Source organism: Cyanistes caeruleus, chromosome 4, assembly GCF_971803275.1.
Source record: "Cyanistes caeruleus chromosome 4, bCyaCae1.hap1.1, whole genome shotgun sequence".
Lineage (NCBI taxonomy): Eukaryota > Metazoa > Chordata > Aves > Passeriformes > Paridae > Cyanistes > Cyanistes caeruleus.
In genome coordinates, this window is record NC_141704.1 from 21,626,398 (window position 1) to 21,641,915 (window position 15,518).

The 15,518-nt window shown below is 38.3% G+C and overlaps 1 protein-coding gene across 2 annotated transcripts in view; it reads left to right on the forward strand.

The window, feature by feature from the left end:
- Positions 1-1,230: 1,230 nt before the first annotated feature.
- Positions 1,231-15,518, forward strand: part of LOC111923079 (V-type proton ATPase subunit S1) — a 52,149-nt gene continuing 37,861 nt past the window's right edge. The window contains exons 1-4 of one of the 2 annotated variants that reach the window (XM_023918689.2): positions 1,231-1,427; positions 3,143-3,287; positions 9,193-9,319; positions 9,422-9,490. In XM_023918689.2, coding sequence (XP_023774457.2) covers positions 3,175-3,287; positions 9,193-9,319; positions 9,422-9,490 — 309 coding nt within the window. In that variant the 5' untranslated portion in view covers positions 1,231-1,427; positions 3,143-3,174. Of the gene's footprint in view, positions 1,544-3,142; positions 3,288-9,192; positions 9,320-9,421; positions 9,491-15,518 lie in introns of both variants that reach the window. The other variant, XM_086886985.1, reaches the window with a different exon arrangement.

Sequence of the window (15,518 nt, forward strand, 5' to 3'; positions counted from 1 at the left end):
GGTTCTTCTTGAAACCTCTATTGTAGATGTGGTTTTGACCCAGTCTTTTGCTCTAACAGATGAAACTACCTAGGAAAAAGCAGTAGCATTTACAAAGAGAAGTAAGCACATATTTGGCAGCAAACAGCTGAAAACTGAATTGACTCCTGCCCTTCTATGGACATGCTCCAGCACCTCAATCTCCCTCTTCAGTGAGGGGCCCAAAACTGTATTCAAAGTGCAGCTTAATAGTGAACAGCATTTGAGGTGTGACCTCACCAGTGCTGAGTACAAGAGAACAATCCCTGCTCTGCTCCTGCTGGCCTCACTATTTCTCATCCATTAATTCTAAAGAAAACATGTAAAAATCCAGAGAAATGGTTAGGAGTAGAATGTAAGTATAAAGTATTTAATATTATAGCTTTTCTTAATAAAATTATTGTAGTTAAGTGGGGATGCATGGTAATGGAAATATTTCCTTCTTCATTGCCATTTTATAATGATTTCACAGTAGTTTGATTTTTGGTATTTTGACTCTGTGTCGCATTTAAAAATATCTCCATAATAAAGCAGTTCTAAACCTGGAGTCAATATCATGGATGAATGTTCAAGGAAAAAGCCCTCTGGAAATGCAACAGTAAACTGTGTGTGCTTTTGTGTATACCAACCCACATTAATAAAAAGTGGGTTTAGGTTCCTGCTCACAGATAAAAAAACCCACTTTGATCTTTTCTAATCTTAATTAAATGAAAGAAAATAATATTTTTTGTTAAAATCTCTTTGCAATAGGTATATTTTTTTTCTTATTGTTTGGCAAAAACCCACTATTTTTGGGAGTTAAGAAAAAAAGGAGAAAATATATGCAGACATATTTGTGAGCTAAATTTACTTAGGGAAGCAAATTAAAATCCCACTCAATAGGTTCTTCTCATTCCTTTTTTTTCAAAGCTTTCTTCACTTCAGTTGTTCTCAAACTGTGGTTTGTGGAGAAATATTAAAAAAGAAAAGTCAGTTTGTTTTCAGTTAAAAGTTTGTTCGTAAGTGATATGGTAATCTGAGAGAAAACAATCTGGTTATGTTTGAGGAAGTTTTAAGGCAGTTTCTGTAAGGCAGAGTACACAGTGTCCCCACCAACTGTGCACACACTTGTGTGTGTTGGAAGCACAGAGCAGGGAGGGGAAGGCAGAGCTCAGCGTGCGGGGCCCACGGCTGTCGGAGCACCTGTGGAACCCTGGCGGAGTCCTGTGCTTTGTGTTGCCAAGGGCATGGGGAGGAAAAGGAAGTGAGGCTAGAAACCACGTGCCTGTGTTCTACATGTTGCCCAGAAACGTTCTGTACAAACCAAGTACACCTCCTACCAGGAAATATTCCATACAACGCAGCTACACGGAGTGGGAGGTTTGACCACACACCCATCCACAGCCATACACGCTATAGTGGTTAATAAGGTATAAAATGTACCTCAATTTTGTACCTCAGTGGGGGATGAGAATTTGACACAAAATTTTAAGGGACAGATTGACTGGTTTGTCTTTCTTGTCCTTCACAAAAAGAATGCCTTTTGGTAAGTCTTGGATAATCAGTTATGCTGAGTATTGACCCAGGAAATGCAACTTGAGATTGCAGTTGTATTGTTAATGTTATATATTCTGCAGTAACTGCATTTTCCACTGGCAATCCAAAAGAAACATATAGGCTGCATTCAATAAACCAATGATTTGTGGACCAAACTGGCTCTTCTGAATGTGACCAGACCTGCTGACTATTTGTGCATCTGACATAGGGCCTAGGGTTACATCTTTGCAACAGTGTGTAAGTTGGTTAATGTGTCAAATATTGACCTTTTGCAAAACTGAGTATTGTTGGAAATTCTGCAGTTCCTTTATTCTGTCTCGGTGCTTCTGTTTCTACCTCTGTTTTTGAAGTCTGTACTCATCCTTAAACAAACACTGCCTTGTTAAAGGGAACAGATAGGATTTCTGATATATCTCCGAGGAGGAGAGGCAAAAGTACAGTTAAAGAGTTAAATTCTGTGTTATGTAAAGGTAAGAAGAAAAGGAACATGACAATTATTGCTACCCTTAAAATTATTTTTTTTTCTGAGAAACAAGATTTCAGATTGAGTTGATGAACAAATTGCCTTATTAGGCACCCATACTAAAACATATACTGTGATTCAAGGCAAATGGATTTCACTAATTTGGCTACATGTGCATGATTTAGACATGTCTTCTGACCTCTATTTGTGTCTTTTTGTACAATTTTCATTGTGCTTCCTTATTTTCCCTTATCACAACTCGTTGTAACATAGCTCAGAACTTCTTTTGTGTATGATCTCTAACATCCTGTTCTGATGGTGAGGAGACATTTGTGCCCAGAGCCAAACACGTGCTGAGGCTGCTGCTGCCTAATGTAGTCACAAGGTGTAGGAACCGCTCAGTGTTTGGCAGGCACAGAAATAGTCTGCCAGAGCAATTTGCTTCCGGGCATGAAGGAATTCTCTAAGACTATTTTCATCTTGCATGAGACTTGTGAAATACTGAAGTCGTGTCATGTTCTGAAGTGATTATAATTTGCCCCTGACTTTAGATATTTTTGATTTCTGGGATAGCATTCCTCCATGCAAAAGATAGCTTAAGGATTTTGTGTTTCAGTGGCTCTGAACGTGCCATTTTCTCTCTCTTCCTTCTTGCTGGAATCTGCAGTTTGTTGCAGATTTCAAACCTGTCAACACCCAAATGTGTGACGCCAGATCTCAAGACATGTGAAAAAACTAAGCTGAGGGACATGATAATATGTAGCAGGGGAAGAAGATACAAGTTCTGCAGAATGTATTTTGTGCTGTACAGAAAACTTTTCTGTAAACTCCATTTTGTAGTTGTATAACTGTGTAGGACAGGAGTTTGGACTTCATGACTCTCCCTTGCACTTGAAGGTTAGAGGAAACCGGCAGTGCTTTCACTGCAGGCAGTTTTACAAGCTGCTTAAATCACAAACCTGGAAGTAATAAAAATAGGAGTAACTCCCAAGTTCAAGTGAAGGAAGTTCACGTTCTGACAATTCCCCCGGCTGTTGGAGAGCAGCGTCAGCCTGGCTGAATGCGGCTCACAGCAGCCCAAGCGGGAAGTGCAGCTGTGCACACCCTCGGGCTTTCCCTCTGCAGCTGCCCGGTCCTGAACGCACCCGCCTGGAGCCATGGCACGGCTCTGCCCTGCTGCTCCTGCCCTGCTGCTCTGCTCCCTTGCTGCGCTGCTCCAAACCTCTCTGCCGCTGGATCATGTGCCCATGCTGCTTTGGTCAACTCAGAGGTAAGAAACGGAATAAAAGTGTATCCCTGCTTATGCTCCTGCTCTCTGTGTGTGTGTGTGCACAGAATATATATTGTGCCATCGAATATGGTAAATCAGCTCTGGGCAGTAAATTAATCCAGTAAATAAATTTGCACCTTGGCCATCAAACAAGCCAATGGGTGTTTTTACCAATTTTTATTTATAATTTTAGTGTTCTAAGCTGAGCAGAAAAAAGTAAACAAATTCTGTAAATGAAAAATATGAAGTAGATATGCTTTATTCACTCTAAAGCACCTTTCAACCTCCACTGTTAGAGATGTTGTGACTTAAAGTCACAACGTAAGGCAGTGACACAAAAAGGAGCTGACCAAAAACTCTGTGGCAGTTTTTTAAGCCTTGTATTTCCTGACTTCTGAACCCCTGACTTTTCACTTTAATGTTCTTTTTAATATAGGTTCTTAAGTACATTGCTATATGTATGTGCATCAGTTGTTAGAAGCAACTGTAGTCTTGACAGATCCAGAGACACAAGAAATTTGAGGCTTTGCATATGCTTATGAAATAGGACTTTGAAGCTGTTCTGGAAGAACCAGATATAGACCTCTTTCTTTCCAGCTGGGAATTTTATTCATGCTCACTTTAAGGATTTTGTACCATTACTTGGGATTTCCAGAAATATGGCAGGCCAGGCAATGCAGTAGCTTCAGGTGGATACTGGATATGTAAAGTTGTCAGAAAAATATGGCTCACTTATTTGACACCTTTGCCGTATGTTTTTTCTTCTTTTATTGATTTCCAAAACCTGAAACTCTGCATATAGAAATCTGCAAGTTTTGAAAAAGTAAGATTTTACAGCTTTTGCTTTGCTTTTTCCCCCTAGAAGAAGAAGAAAAAAAGAATGTTTCAGCCTCAAGGCAATTTTATATTCAAAATTCTTAATGAGTCACCCCTACATGACAGGCAGTCATATGAGTATTAACCCCTGTATTTGAAAGCAAAGTAAATGTTGGAAAGCAGTGTTAGGTTAAAAGTGATTCTAAGTATCTTAGAAAAGATCAGTGCTTCCTTTGTCCTACTTCCTGGTTTATACAAAAAACATACCTGCTGTATATATAAACAAAATCTTATCATTTAATCCCATGTGGTAATAAAAGCAAATTTTCCATCAAGATGCAATTAGAAGCTTGTTCTACTGCAGATTTTTCTGATTTATACAAATCTAGAGCAAGAAAATCAAGATACTGGACTAGGTAAACAGGTTCAAGTCTCCAGACTCAAGAACCTTTTGTTGAAGAAGTGTTCCTCCGACCATGATATTTGCATTTTGAAAGGAGAAGTTCTTGTGGGGCCAGAGTTAATTCTGGTGAAGGTCTATGAAGCAACTGAAAAGAAGTTTTTTTGTTATTTTATAAAATAAAGTAACATTCACAACAACTTCCTGTTGTTAACCCATAATTCTGTGCTTTACATCTTGGTACGTCACAGTGATGTGAGGTTTGCGCTGTGTGATCCACAGGCCTATGAAATTTGGAAATTACTATTAAGAGTTTTAGGAAATTTAACTACAGAATTGCAGTAATTATGGATATCTATGGATATCTATCCACTTTGTAGGAACATGTCCTACCAGTAAAAAAATTTAGCAATTCATTAATTAACGGAAGTTGCAATTCGCTAATCTATTCCATCACCCTTTTCCGGGTTACCTGTTAGGATTTGATATTGAATAATTGAAGGATACTCCATTTTGTTCTAGTTTAGAACTAGCCAGTGTTTGCCAAGCCATATCTCAGCTGTATTAGAGAATGTAAAACTTTAAAACTTCTTTTATGCATTATTACTGTACTGTAATCATGCCATTAAAGATCATGTTGGATGCCAGATAGAGGTGAAACCTGCAGCTGACAAACACATGCAGTGCACAAAGCAAAGGGAAGTGTGATACCAGTTCTCAGAGAGACACTAGTAAATCAAATACTCTTTCCTCTAGAAAGAAAAATGCAGATCCTTATTTGGAGAAGAGTAAGTATTTTTTTCAAAAAATAACATTCTTTCTCAGTTCAACTAGGGAATAACTCTGTATGTCACACTGTCCTGTTTTTCACAAAAGAATATATCACTGGATATTCTTCAAATAACTCACATGGAAAATTTGACCTTTATTTTAAATCAGCCTTTAAACTAATATTCCCTGGTTGGGTTTTTGAAGCAGGGAAGGTTGAGAGGCTCTTCTTGCATATGATACACAGAACAAATTCGATTTAGCCATTTTGAACCAATATTCAAAAGAATTTCCCTCCACAGATAAAGAGAGGGAGTTTGAGCAAATAAATTCATTAAAATTAGCTTTTGTGATTGCCCCCTCATGTGTTTGTTTTAGGAATGGCTTTTGCCTACAGTCTTTTAAAATATATTACTTCTTTTTTTATGCTATGCTTATATAGGGAAAAAAATTCTTTCCTGGCAAACCCAGGTTATAGGTGACTTTGAGAAGGTGTTAATGCCAATTAGTACATTTACACTGTTTCCCAAGCTGCAGGGATTTTACTGATAAAACTGATGAAAGGTGTAAGATAAAAAGGAAAAAAAAATTTAACTATAATTTTATTGGATGCCTATGGAGACTCTGTGTGCCAGCATAAATGCTATTTTACTTCCACTGAGCAGGGGAAAACATGATTTCTTAAACGGTAATAACAAGGAGACTGATAGACACAACTGACAAGAATAGCTTGTAGGAAAGAGTTCTGAAGCCAGCTACAAAGCAGAAATGTAAGATCATGAGTTAGACTGCTACAAGTCTTGTTACCTTCCCATCAGCCCTTCTAGTGGGTCCAAATACAGGAAATCTTGAATCTTTGCTTCCATCAACGTAATTGCTCAAATTTCAGAAAGAATACTGTTGAGGAAAGAACATTTTGTCATGTCGGAGCAGTGAGGTAGAAGAAAGAAGCAAAATATCAAGCTTAGCTTACTTTCCTCAATTTCTTTAGGGTCTTGTTTGACCATTGGAGTAAGGAGAGAACAGCTGAGTTTTAAGTTTCCTCAAACTTGAAGATTCCTTAGGATTCCTTTCACCTATATGCTCCTGCACACACATTGAAGTGCATACATTAGCAGAGACACTTGTCATTTTGAGCCCAGTGGTGCTGTGACAGGGAGCCCGATGCACTTGGCATGTTGATGACTGTCCAAGGCTGTGTGTGTGTGTGTTTGGACACGGGATTTTGTGTGAGCAATCGATAACAGCAGTCAATACGTGTGTTGGCTTGCTGCCGGTTCCACACCGTGTCGCGTGTCACTGAGGTGAGGAGTTCAGTGGGATGAGCTTGATTGCGTTCAGGGAAGCACATCGTTGGTGTGCCCACAACCCCTGGGCACTCACAGATCTCCGTTTCTCCCTGCAGCTCACAGTAAAGCACCCAGTAAAACCTACTGACCAGGCAAGGAAGATGGGGAGGGGCTGGAGCACAAGTCTCCTGAGTAGTGGCTGAGGGACCTGGGGGTGTTTAGCCTGGAGAAAAGGGGGCTGAGGGGAGACCTTATTACTCTACAACTGCCTGAAAGGAGGCTGTAGCCAGGTGGAGGTTGGTCTCCCAACTAGCAAGGGATTGGATAAGAGGAAACAGCCTCCAATTGCGCTGGGGGAAGCTTAGGTTGGATATTAGGAAAAAGTTCTTCACTGTGAGTGTGGTCAGGCATTGAGACAGGGAAGTGGTTGAGTCAGCTGGAAATGTTCTAAAAACACGTGGATGTTGCACTTAGGCACATGGTGGGCATGGCAGTGCTGGATTGGCAGTTGAACTTCTTCATTTTAGAGGTCTTTTCCAGCTTAAATATTTCTATGGTTCTATTTCCTGTCTGAACCTTGCTGAGAATGTCGTTGCACCGAGCAGACAGCAGCAGCCCCCTCAGTAAAGGATGTAGCCTTCCCTCCTCCCATGCATAGTGTTCAGCTAACTGTTAAAAAGAAGCAAAATAAATGCATGCATAATTTTGTGAATATAAGTATTAGGAAAATGCTGCATTGTAATAGAATTATTAACCAACTGATGTAGATTTTTTTTTATGATGATGAAGTTACTAAAGTTGACTTCTTAAAAGTTAAGTGTCACAAAAGGTGTTTTCAAGGTTAGATAGCTAACAAGAACTGCTTCAAGGAACAGGGAATTTTTTAGAAGCAAGTATATTTTAAAAGAGGATCATTAAACTTCTGAGGTTTTGAGTTCACAGCAAAAGCCTTTACCGTTGTGCTGTTGCAAATAATTCTGCTTTATTTGATGTGCTTTCTGTTACCTTAATTGCAAGTCCCCAAAGCTCTCAAAATCTTCCTTTTGTTTTTTTCCCCTAAGATTAGGTATAAAATGGATTTATTTTGTTATTTCTAAAATAAATATATCAAGATATTCAGTGTCATTTTCTTTCACACAAGCCATTTTTTATCATCTTTTAATTTAATCTATCTGCTTTCTTTTAAATATCATTAGTGTTTTGATGTGGCCATGCAAGTCACAAAGTCAGTACGAAAGTCAGTTCCTGAAGAGTCATTCAGAATCTCTGGGACCTTCTGTGTTTTCGAATATAGTCATTTATAAGATTATACTTAATTTTTTGAAATTATGAGATTTGTCTCCTCTGAAAAGTTGAGGCATGCCTGTTGCGATTTTTCAGTTGTTTGTGTTCATAAATATAAGTTAATGTGGATCTCCAAACACAAGTTAACAAAGAAGTGGAGATGCTGAGTAAAACTAAGAAAATATCAAGTAGTTGATATTTGATAAAATATCAAAGATTTTCTTTATCCAAAAAACAACATTTAACGCCATCTATGTGTTCATTAACCCTGTTCTGCCTCCATCTTAAAGGACTGCAAAGGTTGTTCTCATTCATGCTGTGCAGTGGTCATTTGAAAATTGCTTTGGGTTAGAAAATTTAACTTCTATCTCAACTTGATCAAATTGCAATCATACAATAATTGATGCTAGAGCACACAACAATTGCTGTATTCAAGTCTTTGTAATTAGAACTAGTTAGAGTGTCTGGAATACCTGTTTGGTCAGCTTTTAGCAATTGATGTAAAGATGGGTAAAGATGGAAGTATTTGTATCAAGTTCACAGTTTTCCACAGACAATTTTCATTAGTCAAAACATCTAGGATAAAAATGTTCATGAAAAGTTTCATCCATATAGAGCCATGTTGCATACTGTTAAAATCCAAATGAGGTGGTGAAAGAATAATGCAGCCTCTTGTTCTGCCTGTTTTCTGTAGCAGCAAAACTAAATAGATGAGTTATATCTCTGTCCAGTCCTCATAGTGTCAGGCTGGCAAAAGAGTTGTAAGCTGGGTGCCTCAAGTCATTCCATCAGAAGAGCTCCTGCTGCTGGAAAGGTGGCTTTTCTGAGCGGCTTCTGTAGAATGGGTCCTTCATCATGAAAACCCTAGGAGAGAACCTGTTTACAATAGCACTGAAATACGCTTCTGCTCACAAAAGTTTTATAAAATATACTTGTTTATGACAACTTACGATCTACTCTGAGTTCTACTTCTCCTGACCTCCATCTCCCAGCACTGCAAAGTGTTTTGAGAGTTGGGGTGCTGTCTGGGAATTCTCTCTGAATGTTTTCAACACATTCTTCTTCATTGCACCTAGTAGGTAACTTTTTTTGGGAAAGATGCCACTCTGCTGTTGTACACAAACAAGAGAATAGAGAGAGACATTACCCCTATTCATTCTTGCTGTAATACAGTCAATTTGATATAGGCATAAATGGGCAAGTTCTTTTGAGTAGAATGAAAGTAAACTGAACTGCAAAGTTGATCTTAAACCAAAGACGATGATTTCATTACCTGCCACTGCATATTTCAAGAGAGATATCATCATTGGCATAAAATTTTACAGAAAAAGGAATTATTCCTTTGTAGATCACAGTGGAATCCAGACACTGCTGTGCATGAAGGACAAGTTGTCTCAGCACAGGAGCTGATGGTACTCTTGCAACCTCTTTTTACCCAGAACTCCAGAAACCTCGTCTTGTTCCTGCAAGATAGGGTACGTATACCATTTTCTTTCCCCACCAGTACTGGGCACAAGTCTATACCTAAATGAGATGCTATGGCTCCTTCTCACCAACCTACTCTCTTTGTTTTTCAGCTTAGCACAGATGATTTCACATACTTCAGTGAATCCTATGGCAACAAGAATCCATTTCAAAATGTTCAGGCAAGCATTTATCTCTTTTATTTCTTTATGTGCAGTATTTAAACAAAAAAGTAAAAGAAAGATGTAAGAAAGATGCAAAGAGACAATTACTGGCAAAAGGGCACTGAGTTGCAGAAGTTTTCCTATTTAAAATATTGAGATTATTCCAGTTTAAGCAGATGTGTTAGAGGAAATAAACAGAGTTTGCAGATACATGCTTTGTAGCTATTATACTTTTAAAGACTGAGTTTTCACAATTCATCATAACTGACAAAATTATTCTTAAATATGTTGCAATTTTCTATTGTGAAAAACAGTATCAACTTCAAGATCAACAGCCCAAAATTCTGTTTTGGAGTCATAAGAAGAGAAGAACTTATAGGAACCAATTAATTTTTTCTTATTTTCAGAATTTAATACCTATTTTGTTTTTACATAAGTTGAAGCTCATTCAGGGAGTTAACTGTTTTATATTTGTATTAAGTTAATATATCACTAGATGCTATATTGACTTAATCATGAAAAAAGATAATGCTAGTTGATTAACTTGAAATAAACTCTAGGCACAGAATTTAAGATGGAATCCTCCTGAGTCAGTCAACATCTTCAAATTCTGTCCTCACTGAGAAGGTTTATAGATTTTGTGCAGAGCATCTATGGTTGTACTTACATGACAGTTTATTGAAATGTAATTAGACAAAATGTTCACTTGTGGAAGTCATAAAGACATTCCTGGAGGCAGTGCAGGATGAATGTAATATTAGTAATGTAAATGGTAGCACAGCACACGAGGAAGTGTAAATTCCCAAGCACCACACAGCAAGCACTATATGTAATTAAATAGATAAATATTCACATAATACCTGTCTCTACATCTGTACTAAGAGCCTGACATCTTCCTTGTATAACTGGAACTGGAGATATTAATCTCTTTGTCATATAACTGCATTTTAACATTGATGCTAGAAAAGAAACAATTATTCATAGTATCTACATGGGTTTTCTGAGGAATGAATGGGAGTCATAATCATCTGTACTGCAAGGATCAGTGGTTGTGTCTGCAGGCAGAAGCACTGGCTTTTCTCTGCTATGCCTTATCTTCTCAGGGTTTAACATCTCTGCAAGGCAGTGTCTGGAGCAAATTTTTATTGCTGCCTGACTACAAAACTGGTTTAATTTAAGCTGTTTGACATGCATTGCAATGCATGACATTGCAAGTTCGTAATAATGTGGTGGTCTTATTCAAGTAGGCCCTCGGTGTTTAAGAGGCATATTAAAGTAATTAAGACATTCTTCTTTTGCCTTGTAATCAGGACTCCATCAGCACTGCAGATAGAGATTAAAGGCTTTAAGGTCTAGAGATAAGGCCAGAGACTGACAGGTTTAGAAATCAGGTGGTATACCAGGGGACTGGGGACCTAGTGAGGGCTGGTGAGGAGGTCCTCAGCTAAACAAAAGGCCATGTTTAAATAAATCTTTGTCTGTGTCTGGCAGACCAAAGGTTTATACCCAAGTTTTTAACAATCTGAATAAATGTCAGCAACTGTTTCTTTCCTGACCTTGCCTCTGTTCCCTCTCTGTCTTGGAGATGAGAATTTTTTCTGTATTATGGCTTCTGTAAAACTGGAAAGTTTATTTTTACAGATTCCTCACCTTAACTCCAGCACTTCCTACATTTTTTCTGTTGGATTTGGCAATCTTTAATGCTTTTCTAGTGTTGTTTGATGGAAGTGAGGTGCTGTAATGTGAGTGAAAGAAAATGAGATGTATAAACTATATACTTCTTTTTCACCTAGGTGCCCATAGAGAGAGTTTTGTCAATATCTATTGCATAGGTTTTAGTTCTTAGGGCCAGAAAAGGAACTTTATAGTCATCCATATAGGGAGTAACAGAGTCTGCAAAAATCTGCTCGATTGCTATTATATTACTTGAACTCCACTTGAGATACTTTGGGTAAGAAATCAATTCTTAATCATTCTATGAAAGATTGCAATAACATTCACACAACACAGGACAAAGTGAAGGTTGGGTCTGAATTTTCTCACTGGGGAAATTATAATCCCTGATGTTGCATAATCACAAGTTTTTTACCTACACAGTCTATATCATACAAGTTATCAGTGAAGCTATAATAAATGTTCCATTGCTCTCAAGCATCCTCCTTAATGAACTTCAGAAATGCAAACTTATTCATAAACCTAAACTGGAGATTTCATTTAGAATGTATAAGTGCATGTAACAGCATGTGTACCACAAGAAGAAAGTGTTATTTGAGAAATGGTTATAGGTTTGTAAACCCCAGAAACATTTGCAGATATTCTATTTGTTTAGCTGCATTAGCAGCAGTTCTGAACTTTTGGTATCGATGGGTTTGCATGCAATAAAAGAATCTTATTCCAGTTAATATGAAGGGAATCTTAAAGGTAGATCATTTATCTTGAACTTTCAAACAACTTCTAAATTAAATAATAAAATACAAAGATTAGCATTTGGGGAACTTTGTCAAGCACCCTACAAACTATTTTTCTTTAATATTAGCTTTGGCTTTCCCCAGATAGCGCTCAGGTCCTTAGAACTGCAGTGTATATTAACACACTCCAATTAGTGACCAGCTGTGCAGCTACATAATTATGACTGTAACTCATTGCCACTTGTAGTCTGAATACTCCATGCTATCCTCACTCAGTGGTCATAGACTGAGCAGTACTATTTAGTTATGTGTGATACAGAGGCTTTAAAATAGTTTTGATTGTCTTTATTTCCTTTCTTTTAGTTTTATTATATTATTTTTTGACAAGGGAACATGCACAGAACTGCATAATAATCAAGATAAAAGTTCATAATAGATTTATTCCATGACATAATGAGGTTTTGTTCTCTAGCCTTTTTTAAAATACTATTAATATTTGATTTTTTCAGTCCTGATCATTATCAGCCTCTGAATTATCATTTTCAAAGAGCTGTTGTAACTCTCAAGGTTTCATTACTGAAGGGTGACACTCAGTGCTGAGTCTATTACCTATTACTGTGTATTCAAAATTAGGTTTGTTTTTCTGTCACCTTCTACTGTGCTAAAATCAATTTACATTGAATCTCATCAGTCACTCAGTTGCCCAAGAGGTTGCACCAGAAGTTGCTTCTGTAGTTCATCAGTCAGACACTTCCTTTACTAACCTGAAAAACAATATAATGAGCAAGTTTCGTTAGGTCAATATTTACCTTTTTATCACATTTTTTTTTTTTTTGTGAAAGCCACATCAATCTTTTCCCCAGCACAGCCATTTAATATTGTTATAATCTGTATTTTATGCTTTGGAATGCTTTCTCCCATTTTTGGACTTCAAGTTTTCTTCTTGACAGTCCCTTGTCTGTAACCCTCAGGAAAAAAAAAGGTGTCATGTTTCCCTCTATACAGTAAAGCATGGAGATTTTTCCAATAATAGTTCCTGTAGCTGCAACACACTTTATCAGGGAAAGTACATCAGATCAATTTTCATTGAAAGTCTAACTTACAGCTTTATGCATACATTTGAAGGGCACAGCTACAGTGTAAAAGTTTGTGGGATAGATAATTGGAAAGTTAAAATTAAACTTTCTCCTTCTTTTCCCCTTCTTCTCTCTCCTTGTCCCTCTATTGTTCCTAGCTACTATGTGGTTTTCTTTAGCAGAATGCAAAACCACGTGTTTCTCAATATCCTCTTCATTCTCCACCCCCTTTTGGAGTTTTCATGTTTTGAACAAGCATGGTAGCTGAAATCTTATAATGTGTAAAGCAACATATGGGTATTGTAAAGAAAAGTGCACAATTGCCAAATGGCAAGAAGGACAAAGAGGCTTGGGATCAGACTGGCTGCCTGAGGCTGTTGAGTTGATATCCAGCTGTGTCTACCCTTCAGAAAAGCAGCTGAATACCTGTGGCTGGAAGCTGGGACAGGTGGCAGTGCAGCATTGGTTAGGAACAGAAGCACAATCAAGACACTACTCAGTAATGATACATTTTATATCTTATTTGGCATTAAATAAGTACTCTGCTTAATAAATATCTTTGGATGAAATGGCTGTTGCTATTCTGGCTGCTGCTGTGGGACAAGGGATTAAAATATTGAAAATAAAACAAAAACATTGAATTGCTCAGACTTTGAGGTCTAAATTCAAATCTGTAAACAAATCAAAATTAAATGTTTTATCTATTTCTTCCAGGAGGAAGAAAAACGCTACTCAAAACACTACTCAAAACACTACTAAAAACACTACTCAAAGACCTGTACACAACATCAGTGTTTTCTGTCCTATTTTAATTTCTGCAGTTGCTTTTCTATCAGTCTGGTAAATCAGACAATGCTGCATAATCCTCCCATATGAGCATGTGTAGAAATGTGAAAATACCTATAGTATTTGCCTAGGAAGGAAGATGTGAGCAATTAGAAAGAACAAGAGCGGGCCAGAAAAGGGGTAAGCAGTCAAAGAACAGACAAAAAGGAAAAAAATTAACAGTAGAAGAAAAGTGTTAGGAACACCACGCTGCTTGCACCAGAGGAAAAGAGTCTGTAACAGCCTGAATATCTGAATGTTGAGTCAAATGACAGACTTAATCTAGATTTAAATGTAGAAATACAAAAGCAAAGTTAACAAGGTGTAAACTAGGACTCAAAGAAAAAATATCTTCTAATACTCATATTTGCATTGGGTTTCTTGGCAAGACTTTGCTAGTGGGCATGCTACCCTGGTGGCTTTTTTGACAAGCTGCCAGAAGCTTCCCTCATGTCCAAAAGTGCCAATGCTCCAAGAGGCACCTGCCACTGGCCGGGGCTGAGCCCATCAGAGACACGGTAACATATTTAAAAAGGTGAAGAAGTTACTGCACAGACAGTAACTAATGGGGAGAGGGAGAGGAGAGGGAGAGGAGACTGAAATGTATGAGAAACCAGCACCAAGGTCAGCACTGAGGGAGTGGGCAGAGGTGTTCCAGGCACCAGAGCAGAGATTCACCTGCAGCCTGTGGTGCAGCCTAAGGGGAGACAGTTGTGCCTCTGTAGCCTATGGATGTACATGGGGGAGCAGAGATCCACCTGCAACCCATGGAGCACCCAGTGCCAGTGCCAGGAGAGGTGGATGCCTGAAGGAAGCTGTGACCCTGTGGGAAGGCTCCTGGCAGGAGAGACCTGTGGAGAGAGGAGCCCACGCTGGAGCAGTTTGCTCCTGAAGGACTGCACCCCATGGGAGGGACCCATGCTGGAGCAGTTCATGAAGAACTGCAGCCTGTGGGAAGGACTCTCCTTGGAGAAGTCCATGGAGGACTGATTCCCATGGGTGGGACCCCATGCAGGAGCAGGGAAAGAGTATGAGGAGTCCTCCCCGAATAAAGAAGAGGCAGTAGAGACAATGTGTGATGAACTGACCACAGACCCCATTCTCTATCCCTCTTCAGCACTGCAGGGCAGAAGGAAGAGAATTGTGGGTAATATGACTGGAAGAAGAGAGGGGTGGGTAAAAGATGTTTTTAAGATTTGGCTTTATTTCTGTTATCATACTCTGATTTGATTGTCAATAAGTTTAATTAATTATCTCAAGTCAAGTCAGTTTTCCTTGTGTAATTGGTTAGTGAACTCTCCCTGGCCCATGAGCCTTTTATTTTCTCTCCTTCATATAGCTGAAGAGGGCAATGATAGAGCAACTTTGGTTGGTACCTGGCATCAGGCCACAGTCAACCCACCACAACATTAAATATGGGCTACATTAATCTCGATAATTTTCAAGTCTTCATCTTGCATCCCCAAATATTTCAGGTTAATTTTATTATCAAGAAAAATGCTTGGAAAGATGCTTTTTGACTATGCAGGTTCCAAATTTATAGAATGAGAGTGTTTTTCAATTCATTTAACTCAAGCATCTTTATCAGGAAGTCAGCTATCAGAATTGTAAATAAAGTGAAAGATACCCTGATGCTTTATCTGAACCAATTCAGTCTGAGCTTTATAATTTGTACTTTGAGTAGAAAGGTGGAAAGCATATGACATGAATTTTGTTTGTGTGTGTCTGGAGGCTCTG